Genomic DNA, 14,632 nt, shown 5'->3' on the forward strand with positions numbered 1-14,632 from the left:
CGTTTTAAGGTCATTCGGATTGTCGTCTGCTTGCTATATGTTTAGTAAATAGTGTAGACCATTGGTTAAATGATTTGCTTGTTACAATTAATGTGTTTAAAGTTTAGATAATGGTCTATAGGTTCATCGAACATTCATGAAAGTGTAATAAGATTGAACCAGATATATTAAAGTCGCGTTTCGTTCCGTAGTGACGGATGATTGTATCAGTAACTATGTCCGAAAGTGTTGTTATTTTGTCGGTATTTGGTCATCAAATGACTTAAGTATATTATTTCAGACCAACTAAACAGTCAATGTCCTTTGTTCAGTACATGTAGCACTGAAGCTAGGCGTCAGTGGATAATTTCACGTGAACCCTTGCAGAGGCAGCCGCAGGAGATGCACGGACTATGGTCTCAAGCTAACCTCCCCGCCCAACTTTTGGAGGTGTTGCGACAACCGATGGAGATGTGCAGTCGTGGCAGGCTTTCAGGCGTATACAGAGAAATAACTGTACAGTTTGAGAAGACTTGTGCACGAGTTATCCTTACCAAGATGGAATAATGACGGCTCCTGTGTCTTTCGAATTGAGCAGATGTATTATTTGAGTATGTAAAAGGACATACTATAATGCAGGACACACTTAGTTTTCAATATAGCCTTTAGTTTATACATCTAAGATATTTCCGACATGTTGCCATGCATATTCGTCTACCTTTGTCCCAAGTAAGTTCTACATGAATATCAAGTATTGCAATAGTTGTGTATTCGCCTTATGTGCAATGCAGATTGTGTCCCTATTTTTATGCTGCATTAATATGTTCCTAGTTCCACAACACTATGGTAATTATCACAACAAATGTGCTTTTTGTTTGCTGTTTACGGAATAAATTTGAAAAACGGCTTTGCCAATTGTTTTCTGAAAATCGTTCTTGTTTACTAGAACCGTTAAAAGATACATTTCGATAACCTTTTCTAATTTCTCTAGGAATCTTGAATTATTATACCAGATTTTGAAGCTTTGTGTAAATCAATATTTTGTTAGTCGTTGTATGATCGGTGTTTTCTGAATAAATGTTTAGTTTAACCGAATTTGATAATGTTATCTAGTGTATTTGTTTAACTCAGTGTGCAACCCGAAAATGATACTTGAAGTGTCGATACTTGGACTGTCCCTGTAGTTTAAGTAATAGTTAGGTGACATGAAGATAATTCTTAATGATTAAGAATGGGCAGAGTGAGCGACTACAGAGCTTGTCCCTGTAGTTTTCATTGTATCATTCTATTATAAGCTTCAACAAAAGTGTATTATAGATTATCCAATACCAGCAAGACATGAAACGACCAATAATATAGAATCTTAGCGATGTAGAGACAGTTGTATTAAATCGAATAATAAACAAACAAGAGAAAACTAACTTTATTTTACAAAATACTCACCGGTCGTAATATACAATGGCGACAACCAATGAGTTAAAGTATTTTATTAAACAATCTAGCAATACGTATAGGCAACAGTAAACCCTCATAAAGACATGCAGTATACATTCATCCTTTTTCAATATTTACAATCATATGATCTATTCTTCTTCTCAAAACTAAGCCATTAAAGATTATAAGTTTACTTAAAATATTTTGAGTACCTGGTAAACACCCTTCAATAGAATACGAGTATATGTACATAAAACGATTGGAGTCACTTGAAATAACAAACCAATTAATATGACGTATCATTTATCAGTAGGCTCCGTGTGCTTTAATTTCATTTTCGACAGAAATTAAAATTAATTTATGTAGCATTTAAAGGAAATCAAGTTACTAAGCCTTTTCTATGAATGTTCTTTCGTTTAGATTTTCATGGCATGTCTAGCCGTTCTTTGAACATAAAACATTTTAATATATTGAAGAGTGTTTGACTTTGAAAGTTATACAAGTACAAATGTCAGTTATTTGCAATTCGCTACAGACTTTGGTTAGTTATGTAACCTATTTTACATCCATTTGAAAATACGTATAAAATCTCGAGAAGAGATTTTCGACTCAGAGACGAAAAACTTGTTCCCGAATTTTTGAAACTTGATGATCTCAGGTTGCTCGATACTGTTCCTCTCGGAAAGAATGACTTTGACTCTTTGCCCGTCTTCGTTTAACTGGTGAATATTGGAGGACTGTTTACAACAGACAAAAGCATGGCCTTGACTATCGAAATCGATTCCACTAGGACATATCATATCCTTCGAGGTGTATCTGTGAAGAAGGCAGCCGCCCAGAGCGAAAAAATTCACAGCATTCTTGTCACGATCAGTCACCACAAATCCCGAGGTAGATGCCTGAATGAAGGCCGGTGACTGAAATTTTGTCTTGATGAAGTTCATCTCTGCGCATGATTCCTTACTGCAAACAGCGATTCCAACCGCGCCAAGAAGGTAAATATTGGCGTTCGCGCACGCCACCGAGTGATACATTCTCTTTGTATTTACAAAGTCTCCTTCTGTGAGTTGATTTCCTTTCATGGTTATGAACTGGACTGCACTCGCATTCGGAAGGGTAGCGATAAACTTATCAGGATCAACGAGAGCTATATCGCTTGGTTTACTCTTCAGTACCAGTTTACAGAGAAGTCGACCTTCTGTTCCAAACAGTTTCAGTTTAAAGTTGTCATGGTCAGCTAACAGAATACGACCGTCATCGAAGTACACTCCGCCGGATATTCCACAACGCCCTCTGTCGCCTGCAATCCAAACGCGAAATCGCGGCATCTCCTTTGCAATATTTCGCACAATTCTCGCTCCACTCACGATATTCTCCGATTTCTTTTTGGAGCGTTTAACATTGATGTTTCCAAAAGACTTTGCCGTTTTCAGAACATTTTCTATGGCTTGATCAACTTGAAATTCATAATCAACATGCTCAAAGTGTGACTGGTTTTCCCGGAGCCTCTTTTCATATGTTCGACATTCCTTAGACACGTTTTCAACTAAATTGATCATGTTAGCTTCATTGCCTGAATGTTGGACTGTCTCAACCAAATTCACCGCGTTCGTGATCTGCTTCCCAAGATTTTCGCAATCCAAAGTCAAGGCTTGCAGTTTGTTCATTTCCTGTATATGAAAGCGATCAAAATCATCCAAGAGTTTATTCTCAAGTCTGCGCAATTCATTTTCAAACCCCTCTCTAACTGTTTGTACATGGTCAATAATCAATCTTCGTTTAGATTCTAAATCATCAATTACATTTTTTCGACTGTCAATAAGCTCTGAAACCATGTCTTCATATTTTGTCAAGAGTTCCGCTAGATTAGTATAACCCCCTCTTCCTTTTAAAGCCAGAAATTCAGTTTCCACGGTAACAACGTGATCACATTTCCGATGAGAAGTCACCAAACATTGAGAACAACATGGTACGCGATGATCCCGGCAAAAATGAGTGATCTTTTCTTTGTGAAAGTGACACGGTTCGTACCGGGGAATAGCAAAGTGTGGATTTTTCGCTATCTCCTTTACCGATAGGACATCGTGGTCCTTGAAGATCTTAAACCCTCCATGGACCGTTTTGCATACGTTACATTGATATTCACTACATTCCCGGCACCACCAAGTAGCAAGGGTTGTCTCCCCTCTTCGCAGACAAGGATCACAGTCGACGTCCTCCCTTTGGACGGCAAGGATCATGCAATACGCGTGCAGAAAGTAGTTCGTTGGAAACAGGGATGCCCACTTTTCGATGCCAACGTTTTTCTCCGGTGGCTGAGTCTCGCGCTCGCAGACTGGACATGGAAAGGTGGTTGGATTCAATTCCAATTGTAATTCTTGTTTCAAATGCGTAAGAATATGTTGTTGAAGACATTTCTTACATGCATTGTGGAGGCATGGTAACGTCTTCGGCGTATTCATCGATCCGAGGCAAATCGGGCATACTAGCGTCTCAGTGATATGGGAATCCACAGTCACGTCCAAGTCTGCGCGAAACTGCAGACTGTTATATGAACCCGATGTCGCCGAAAATACGCGAGGCGTTTCGACAACTGAAGACCGAAAATCAGGTTTCTGACTTGAACCGGAAGAATTTGAAAATGTCGGACTGGGCGCCTCCAGGTCAGAGGTTGTTGGGTCCCTACGAGGAGGTCGGATATGCCGTTCCATTGTCACTGCGTAGAAGTATACTTAACACAATCAGCTTACTGTTAAGCAATAAGTCCTTAAAGTATAATCCGCACATACAGTGTGTATTTAAACTTGTATTCGACAAACAGTGTCGTTATGTGCCTAATCAATTTCGTTCTTTAAGTGTCAGCTTACAATTCAAATTGAAACGCGATACAATACTCATTGTTTTGAAATACTAATCACGGGTAAGTTTTCATGGGTATGATTTTCGATCCATTCGTACAACGTAACACTTAAACGAAACGAATGCGATAACTTCATCTAGATTTTCAACCGTACGTCTAGTTTCTAAATGTTGTCGAAGTAAATTACTTCGTAACGCAGTATATATCTAACGTATCGTGCAGTTCCTTAGTCTTGCATTGAAGAGAGAAGAACATTTTAATATTGTACAGAGAATGCTTGCTTTGCTTCATATGTTTATCATAAATGTCTTCAAAGTTATTAAATCCAATTTAGCACTACCCCACCCAGCGCAACATTAAGAACATGTTTGATTTCAATGCGGGTCAAAACTGAGTTCACTTTTAAATAACCACCAAGAATTATTGTACAATATTGCAAATATTTACTAGTAATCAAATTAATCAAAAACTTGCGTACAAAGAACTAATTTTATTTCTCTTCACCATTATTGCGTGTTTGTGACATATGTTAACGACCCAGACCTATGCCCTGATGAATGTGCCTTTGACAGCAAGTTCAATTAAATCAATGAAAACGCACCTCAAATTAAGAGAAATAAAATCATACCGTAGTTTAAAAAAAATACATCATTTTCGATCAACTTGTGTTCGTAGTATATACCCAACAAATTACCAGTGAAAGTAGTGCACCCAAACAGTAGTAACTCATAAAGTCAGGGTAGATATTTTAATGGTTAACTTAGCGATGGTGCTCAGGTACACTTGCCAAGTTACGGGATGAATGTATGCGATAATTTTCCTTACGATTATTATTCAAACACAGTTGCCAAAACGAGGTTATGGCTGGAATTTTAGGATCTTTTTGTAACGGAATCCAGCGCATCATATAATAATTATGGCATCGCTAATTCCACATGTTAAGCTGCAAAGTGAAAAGCCATACACATTCCAATTTCTATTAAAGTAGCCTGGCTTATGTGCGATGAACGTCACCGAGACGTCAGTGTATCGATACCTAAATATAGTCTAGCTTATGAAATGAACGTCATAAAAACGTCAGTGTAGCAATTCTTGAATATAGCCTGGCTCATGTGAGATGAACGTCATAAAACGTCAGTGTAGCAATCCCGGAATAAAGCCTGGCTCATGTGAGATGAACGTCATAAAGACGACAGCGTGGCAATCCCTGAATATAGTCCGACTCATAAGAGATGAACGTCAACAATACGTCGGTGTAGCAATCCTTGAATATAGTCTGGCTCATGTGAACGTCCAGGGCTTTCATTAACTTTCATTTTTGCGACATTAACGAGTGATTCTAGGGTGTTTAGACAACAAAAATATAATGAATAGAAAATAGAAAGTAGCCATGATCATTACGTTTCATATTTTGAGAAGTGGTGCGTTTTCATCGACTGTAAAAGTAATATCTCTTGGTCTTCTTTTGTCATCGCTTGTGTTTCAAGTCAAGAAATATTCATCACTCCAATGATTAGTTTATTATGAACCAGAATTTCGAGAACCTGATTTGTTGCCCGTCAGAAACGCTCATCATTTTTCTGGACACGGTCACCATGACCTTGAACTAATGACCCTTAAATCAACAGGGGTCATCGTCTGTCTATGATCGATGTGCATACCAAGTTTGAAAGCAAATTATTCAATTTTTTTTAATTTGTTCCCTGAGCCCAAGCATCTCAACAACTTCCATAGAATGTATACGCAGTTTCATTGACAGTTTCCTAGTTCTTTACAAGAACACATCCTGCAAGTAAGTCACATTAGTTTATTTACAATATACAAATGTATCAGTACACATAAAAATGACAAGAGAATCATGATAAAAGGGCTACCATCTTTTTTTCAGTTTTAAAAAAGGATACAGAAATACATTTCATAACAGCTGTAACTCCCTGAAAGTCCTTAAGTGCAGGACTTGGAGGGGCATTCCATCAAGAATCCTAGCAGCAGTTCCCATACTAAGCAGAGATTTCCAACAGTGTTAAACCCCCTTGTTGGTTTGAAAACTACTTCTCAAGTTCTTAATGAAATGGACTCCCTGGTTCTTACTGTTGCTGGGCATTTTTTTTTACACAACTTTCTCACAAAATGGAAAATTGCAAAGATAACAAATTGCAAAAGATTATGTCCATTTGTTCATCAATCCACATACTTTATAAATAAATAAGACAAGAGTATATTAGTCACTGAAACACTGATTACAACTTCTTTGTTTCCTATTATTTACGACTACAATTTGAGATAAAAACAGACAGCTGGTCACTAACAACGCTTGCTACCATTAGATGCAAACATTATCTAATCGTTATTTTTCATTTCACATTTTATGATACATGTACAAAAGACAGGTCAAATTCTAGGTCAAACAAACCATATGACTACACAGTAATTAACTTATAAATAGGATTTTCCCAATTCAAAGGATGCACAGTCGTAGCAATGTATTTTCTTTGGGAAAAAATGAACATAAAATGTAATTGAGAAAATCCTAATTGAAAGTTAGAAATTAACTTTACAAACATGAATAATCCATGTTAAATAAAATCATACATTTTGCTCAAGACATACATTTCAACTCAAAATCTAATGAGGATCTGACAACACGTTCTAAAATATTTAATGAACAAGATGATGATTTTACTTAACATGAACTTTTAGTGTGTTATCTAGCATGATATGAATAAATATCCAGTATAATACATTGATGCAACCATGGATGAACTTCACCAAACCACGGTATACTGTCCACATAAATGTTAAGTGTTTAAATCACAAAGTTCAACTGAACAAAGAGTCATGTGTAAAAATGTATAGTAAGTTATTACAAAATGAGGAAATAAATCTACAGACACAAGTCATTTATGTTTTAAAGACAAATGTGAAAATCAGTGAGAAAAAGTAAAAAGCTTGAAAAAAAACTCAAGAAACACTATCACAGTTCAATTAATTCACTGTGTCACAATGTAGCATTTGAATAATTGTTGAGGAAAAATAAGGTTGTCTTATCTTCAATCACTTTTTAAGCTCTTAAGCAAAAAAGATCAAATTCACAAGGTAAGGTTACTGTCACATGATTTCAAATCATCATATCGATGCTTAGCTTTGTAACGCAATGGCTTTAAGGACTTAACTTTAAATAACTTCTAAATTATATAAATCAAGAAATTTAAAGGGGAGTTCTATACTTAGTAAATATTCTCCATTACTACAAGTAAAAGGTCTTTACGACACAAGCTCTCAGATGGTATCAATTTTCTGTGTTATAACAAAAAAGAAATATTTGGCAAACATCAACAGTGTGCTTTTTTGTCTAAATAAATTCAAATCACTACCTCAGCCTGACAGACAAACTTCTGTGCAGTAAAAAGTTTTGGATGATAATGGTCTACAATTCATGACCTAGCAATAATGGGTCAATACAACTCCTGCCCATTGGTGAAAACCAGGCTAGGTGTTTTACAAATCCACACATCAGATCTCACCACGCTTTCTACATTCACACTGGTATCAAAGTCACACGCTATCTATATTTTCCCTTTGCCTTTTGCCGTCCCTCTTGGCGGGGTCACTGGTCGACCTGCATTCAAACCTCCATATGGGAATTTCTTTTTGTCCGCTGGTTTCAAAATCTGAAATTACAACACATATCAAACATGCAATTATTTACACCAGTCAGTATAAGTCAATTCCATACAAGATTGTTTGTTCACCTATTCAAAATTAATAGGGGTCATCTACAGTCGGGCCAAAGCTCTTAGACAAGTTTGAGGGCCATGGGTGCAGGCATTGTCGAGTTATCACTCAGGACAAGCATTTCACATTCAAGGTCACTATGACCTTGCCCTTTAAACTGATGAACCCTAAAAGTCAATAGGGGTCATCTACTGGTCAGGCTCGGCCTCCATGTCAAGTTTGATGACCAAAGGTCCAGGCCACTATGAGTTATCACTTGGACAAGCTTTGTTAAACTTTTCGCATTTAAGGTTATTGTGATCTTGAGCTTTGACCCAATGACCCCTAAAAACAATAGGGGTCATCTACTGGTCAGGCCCAACTTTCATGTCAAGTTTAATGACCATAGGTCCAGGAATATTTGGGTAATCCAATCATTGAAATTGGACTTTTGGATGAACAGGCCCGAATTCATATACTATAGCTTGGCATCAAATTTTTGAACAAGCCCTGCTATATAAAATTCAGAATTTGAGCAAGGTGTTATTCCGACCACTGGTAATCACCCTTTTATCCAAGGGGGACATAATAAAATTGTTCTTGTTAAAAAACACTTCATTAATTTGAACTAAAAATGGTTTTACCTGGAATGAGCACATCAGTGTTTCGTCGACACTCATCATAGCACCAGCGTTGTCAAATTCTCCACAGTAGTTGGGGGCTGAGAAAAGGGTGACCAACTGTCTCTTGGCGAAAAACTCATACCCGTCTTCAACCACCTGAAAATGAACAACAGTTTTATAGTTATCACTTATGGTGTGAAAATATTCACAAAGAATATTTACATGCATTATATATATATATAAATTTATGTTTTAGTTTTACATTAACGAACATTTTAAATAAGTTTAATATGTAAATTAAGACATTCTGAATACCATTCGTCAATGGCAAAATTTATGGAGGACTGGTAAAATGTCAAAGTCTGTCCAAAAATGAGAAAAGATTTAAATCAGAGCAAAGTGTTTGGAGATGTTTTGTTTTTGTCTTCATAGTAAGACCATTCCTAATCAAACAGTATAACTAAGAACGGGCAACAAAAGCATTGCTGTCACTCAATACACGACCATAAACAATTTTTCTAACGCAAAAAGGATCTTTCTACACATTTTTTAATAATCTTTTGAATTTCCTTTGATGATTTTGGTTTTCGTAATTGGAGTTGAGATAACCAAACATTTGTTGATAAACTGTTTTTGTTATGTTTTTAAATGTTTTTTTTTTGTTTAAGAGGATAAAAGTACTTGTATATCATTTAAGCTTGTACCTAAACTGAATGGTAACAATAGATACAGGGAAAACAATTTTTGGTTATGATATTGTATACAAGAACTCAAAATTGTCAACAAGACGCATAAATATTGACAAGCGATTTGGGCTGGTAAAGTTTGAATCGGGCTGGTAAAAAAAATTCTATTCCTAAACCAACTCAAGACTGACCTATAATTTCTATGGTCTTTGGAATAATTTGATACAATAACAAAATGTCAGAAGTTATATAAGGTTCTAAAAAAGATTTGTTGAACTGTCCCAAAATAGAATGTGAACCTGCCAACTATGGGCATCCAGGTGCATGCAACACTCGCTATCCGCATCCAACATTTTTTGAAACTGAGCATTTCACTTACTGAATTCATGGCCATGTTATCTTAGAACACTTGCTTACATTATAAAAATTAATAATAATAAATGGTTCTGTTCATTTTTTCTCCTTAATGTATCCTACCTTGTTGCGTACTTTACAGTTTACATGTTCGTCAAACGGATTTGGTGATTAAAATTAAAACAATATTAGATAAAGAAAACCAGTCTGTTGGTGCACACAAAAATGCGAAAAGGTACCCTTATCAGCTACATGGTACACTGATTAGCTAGAATTGATGATAATTCGTTTTTTATTAGTTCTTTTTTCTTCAAATTTAAACTGGCCACTACTGAGAACCCTCGTTACAAGTTTCATCAATTTGAGTTTGATATAGAATGATGAGTATACAGAATTATTTTTTTATTAATTTGATACATGACAAAACACAGGCAATTAATAGTCAATAAACTTTTGGCTATAGTTTGAATCAGCTAATGCAACCCATTTTCCGCTTTACAAACATTCCATTTTTAAAATGAAAACAACAGTACCTGATGTGCTCGACAGATGAGATCGAGATCATGTTTGTGAAGGAATTTGGCAACCACCTCTGCGCCGAAAGTGAACGACACTCCTCGATCATTCTCGCCCCAGCCCATCGTCTCCTTGTCGGGATCTGACCACAACAGATCACACAGCAGTCCCTGGTCGGGAACGTCTGTGGGTCGCATGATACGCCGGATCTGTTCCATGGACTGCAGGTCAGGACTCAAGCCTCCATGACAACAGAATATTTTCTCATCTATGATAGCTGCTATGGGTAAACAGTTGAAACAATCTGTGAATGTCTTCCACAATTTGATGTTGTACCGTCTTTTGCCTGAAATATCAATGTTCAAATTCCTAATGCAAGATCTCACTTAAAACAAAACACATCTATCTACCAGTATCGAGCTTATTTGAAGACCTATAAATACAAAAAAAAAATCAATCTAGATTGATATTTTCCTTAATTGTAAATGTGAAGGTTAACGTGATTCCACATGAATCATTTCTTTAAAATTTGTTATATTAAAAACAATATTTATACTTTAAATCAGGGCTTGAATTAAAAATATTTTACTGTATGGAGTGCTGGAAAATAGTAACTTGCAAAATCTTATGTTCAATCACGATTTTTCTCATCTATTTTTGTTCGAAAAATGTCTTAGAAATTGACATTGTAAGCCCCAATTTTCTTGTAGACGTTTTCATCGTTATCTGTACTGAAGGTAAATTCTATGTAGTTCCTTCTCCAATTTAATTAGTTAATTTCATTCTGGCCTCTTTGTCGGGTTAGATCTATCTAACAAGGTAGAGAGGCCCATATTAAATCAACTTTACTGTCATTGTTACCACAGTGCCTCACAATCAATATGACAATAATCAAATAGGAAAACAAAAGAAAACCAGTCACTATTTTTTCAAGTATTTTGCACTCGCACAATTTTTCAAGTACGTAAAAAAACAACTCGCATTTTTAAATTTCCACACTCATTTTGCCGGAGTGCTTAATTCAAGCCCTGAAATTTCCTTTCTGCTTGAAATTTAGTGGTTTATAAAACTAGATTTACTGATTATAATTTCAGAAGGTTGATTCCGGCATCATTTAATGGAAAACATAATACTGAACAAACCTGTACCTAAATATTACACTTACACTCATCATAAAAGCCATAGATTCTGTTAATACTGGCACATTCGTGGTTGCCCCTGAGTAAAAAGAAGTTTTCTGGGTATTTGATTTTGTAGGCCAACAGCAAACAGATGGTCTCGAGAGACTGCTTTCCTCTGTCCACATAGTCACCTAGGAACAGGTAGTTGCTCTCTGGAGGGAATCCACCATATTCAAACAATCTCAACAAGTCGTAGTATTGTCCATGAATATCTCCTGTAAAAATAATATGATTTTAGTAAAAAGAGTCTAACAGAAATATTAAATAATCTATCAAAAATATCTATAAATCGCCAAATCTTGCTTTTTGGTGTGCAAGACTGGACAGCTTTACATATATTCGGCAACATTGTCAATCTGAATTTCCAAGGACCCATTTCTCAATCGGTCTTGAAGCCTTATTTCAAGCTTACGGAACTGTTTTGTTATTTGACAAACAATTTATCATCACCATTTAATATCAATTAACTTTGTTCAAAGGGAAAACGTTGAAAAAGTCAGGTTTAGAATAAGATGGCATAATTATTTCATCATTCTATTTCGTAAATAACAAGATTTAACAATGAAAGTTAAACCCATCAGATAGACACGTTTTTCAAAAAATTGAACACCTACAGAATATAAGTATGAATATTCATATCTTTAACAGTTAAATTCTTATTTTTGGCAACAGTTACTGGACCATACTGACCACAAATTTTCAAAGGAGCTTCCAACTCCAAAAGGATTGGCTGACTGAGAAACAGTTCTCTGGACTTGAGACACAGTCCTCTTATCTCCGATTCTGTAAGCTGTACATTTTTTCCGGGACGTGTTCCACGAACTGAAAAAAACAAAATTAAGAGTTTAAAAAAGTGACCTTTCAAAATCTACTGGTCAGTGGTATAATTCCTAATTTCTATCATGCAATGACGTGGAAAAAAGCATGCAGTAACCTAGTGAAAAAAATGAACACAGTAAAAAGAAGTCCAAATAATTGTATGTTGACACATTTTTTTTTTTTTATAGGCAAATCCTTCATGTACAAATTGTTTTGAACCAAAAGTGGGTAGTTATTCTGATCGGGATTCCGAGTTTAAGCATATTACGTCTATAAAATATTGTAACATCAAGAAATACTATCAGGTAGTTATTTTAAATTAATGCTGTACACAAAAAGATAAATTTCCATTTTAAATTAATGCTGTTCACAAAAAGATAAATTTCCAACGAATTATTATGAGTTTGATGTGTTCTTCTTCATTACATACTGTCAAAACACAACGATATATACATGAAGGGCACCTGCAAGGCTGTGGTTCAGTTTTACAACAATCGGAGTATTGAGTATTGAGTATGGCCGAGTTGTTGTGATAGTATTTACAAGGTCCATTTCGAAGCTTGCTGGAGATGGTCAAGTTGTTACGCTTGGCATAATTTTTGTCTATGTCAGTCAAGTTTTGTTTTATTGGAAAGGTAAATCCTGGGTTATAATGCATTAAATGCTTGTTTTATGCAAAATATCTTTGCACTTACATGGTAAAATATGAATTTAGTCCAAATAAGTGTATGTTGACAGATTTTTTTTACCATTTTTGATATGGCAAATCCATCGCGTACAAATTGTTTTGTACCAAAAGTGGGTAGTTATATAGTTATTGGCTTTCCAGGTTAAAGCATATTGTAGTCTAAAATAATAGATGTGTTATACGGGTTTCTTCCAATCCCTAACGTCTAAACGGGAATGTGCAAAAAATGGGGGTGTTTTAAAAATATTGAAATTGTTTAAAGTGAAGTATTTTATGGTTGAAATTGATCATAAAGAGCTATATTCATATTTTACCATGTTAGTGTAATGTTATTTTGCACTAAACAAGCATTTAATGCATTAAAACAAGTTGTTTACCTTTCCAATAAAACGAAAGTTGGCTGACACAGACAACAATTATGCGAAGGGGAACAACTCGATACAATCGTAATAACTCGGCCTCCTCCGACAAAGCTTCGAGATAGACCTCGTTATACAATCGTAACAACTCGGCCATGGCCAAACTGTTCCGAGCGATTTAAAACTGCCCTGAAGCCTTGCAGGTGCCCTTCATGTATATATCGTTATGTTTTGACAGAATGAAATGAAGAAAAGCCGTCAAACTCATAATTATAAGTTGGATATTTATTTTTTGTGTACGGAACTAATATAAAATAACATTATCTGGTAATATTTCTTGTTTTTAAGGTATTTTATAGACGCTAAATGCTTTAACCCGGAATCCTGATCGGAACAACTACCCACTTTTGATACTAAACAATTTGTACGCGAAGGATTTGCCATATATTTGCCAAAAATCTAAAAAAAATCTGTCAACGTACAATTATTTGGACTAAAGCATATTGAGTCTATAAAATATGATAAAAACAAGGAATATTTCCCCATGATGTTATTTTATTTCAGTTCCGTACACAAAAAATAAATATCCAACAAATTATCATGAGTTTGATGTGTTTTTTATACTACAGTTTTTGCACAAATGCAGATGTCTTGAACATACAGCATTTATTCTAAAGGAAAAGTTCCTTCAATCATTAAATAAAAGGATCTTGAAACTCATTCAAAGTCTTTCAGAAAGGTTTCGATGGTGGTAGTTTTGAAAACGGTTGTACATCACTTATTATTCTCTAAAACACTCAAAACTTAGTTTCAACACACTTTGTATGACCCTGAATTTTTTGAAAAGGTGAATTTGACAGCTGAGCTAGAACTAGGCAATTTTAGGAAGACATTATTCAAAATTGAACAGTATTCCAACGGTTTATTAAAGAAGGAAAGTTACGTTAGGCAAAACTCATTCAATGTAAATAGTTGGCGAAGTAATAACACGTACTGATCAGTTAAATGGTCCATTTTACTTCGGACTTCCCGATTATAGAAGAAACGTAATACTTACCCTCCAACAATCTTGCTATGATACTGTCTATATTTAACTTATCAGTATCGGCCATTCCAGTAAGAATAAGGGATTGCAAATTTATAAAATAAAATGTTTAAAAGCCCAAATTACAGCCGATGTTCACGGATTTCGTTTTAAGACCCAAAATATTTACTACTGGAAAAAAGATGGCGGCCGTTACGAAGGCGCATTAATTTGCGGAAGGAAATTTGCCGGTATAGTACTTAGGCTGGTGAACTATTTATAAATTATGATGATTACATCTAATACAGTTTATGAAAATAAAATTGTACAAAATCACGAAGCATATTACTAAATAATAGATAAAACTAAGAAATATGCTTGAAACAAAGCATAAA

General features: G+C 35.3%; 2 protein-coding genes across 2 annotated transcripts; both read right to left on the reverse strand.

The window, feature by feature from the left end:
- Positions 1-1,515: 1,515 nt before the first annotated feature.
- Positions 1,516-4,210, reverse strand: LOC128229613 (tripartite motif-containing protein 5-like). The gene has a single exon (XM_052941373.1). The coding sequence runs from the start codon at positions 4,122-4,124 to the stop codon at positions 1,974-1,976; it is 2,151 nt and encodes a 716-aa protein (XP_052797333.1). The 5' UTR covers positions 4,125-4,210; the 3' UTR covers positions 1,516-1,973.
- A 1,850-nt stretch (positions 4,211-6,060) lies between these two features.
- On the reverse strand, positions 6,061-14,476 carry LOC128229619 (serine/threonine-protein phosphatase alpha-2 isoform). The gene is made up of 6 exons (XM_052941381.1): positions 14,271-14,476; positions 12,038-12,169; positions 11,332-11,562; positions 10,184-10,512; positions 8,632-8,766; positions 6,061-7,944 (listed from the first exon to the last, which is right to left on the reverse strand). The coding sequence occupies exons 1-6, from the start codon at positions 14,323-14,325 to the stop codon at positions 7,840-7,842; spliced, it is 987 nt and encodes a 328-aa protein (XP_052797341.1). The 5' UTR covers positions 14,326-14,476; the 3' UTR covers positions 6,061-7,839.
- Between the last annotated feature and the right edge of the window lie 156 nt (positions 14,477-14,632).

This window comes from Mya arenaria, chromosome 4 (genome assembly GCF_026914265.1).
Source record: "Mya arenaria isolate MELC-2E11 chromosome 4, ASM2691426v1".
NCBI lineage: Eukaryota > Metazoa > Mollusca > Bivalvia > Myida > Myidae > Mya > Mya arenaria.

Coding starts and splice junctions, on each gene's coding strand:
- LOC128229619 (XM_052941381.1), bottom strand. CDS start 14,325: ATGGCCGATACTGATAAGTTAAATATAGACAGTATCATAGCAAGATTG. Junction 12,170..14,270: donor CATAGCAAGATTGTTGGAGG/GTAAGTATTACG, acceptor TGTTTTTTTCAG/TTCGTGGAACACGTCCCGGA. Junction 10,513..11,331: donor CTATGGCTTTTATGATGAGT/GTAAGTGTAATA, acceptor TTGATATTTCAG/GCAAAAGACGGTACAACATC.
- LOC128229613 (XM_052941373.1), bottom strand. CDS start 4,124: ATGGAACGGCATATCCGACCTCCTCGTAGGGACCCAACAACCTCTGAC.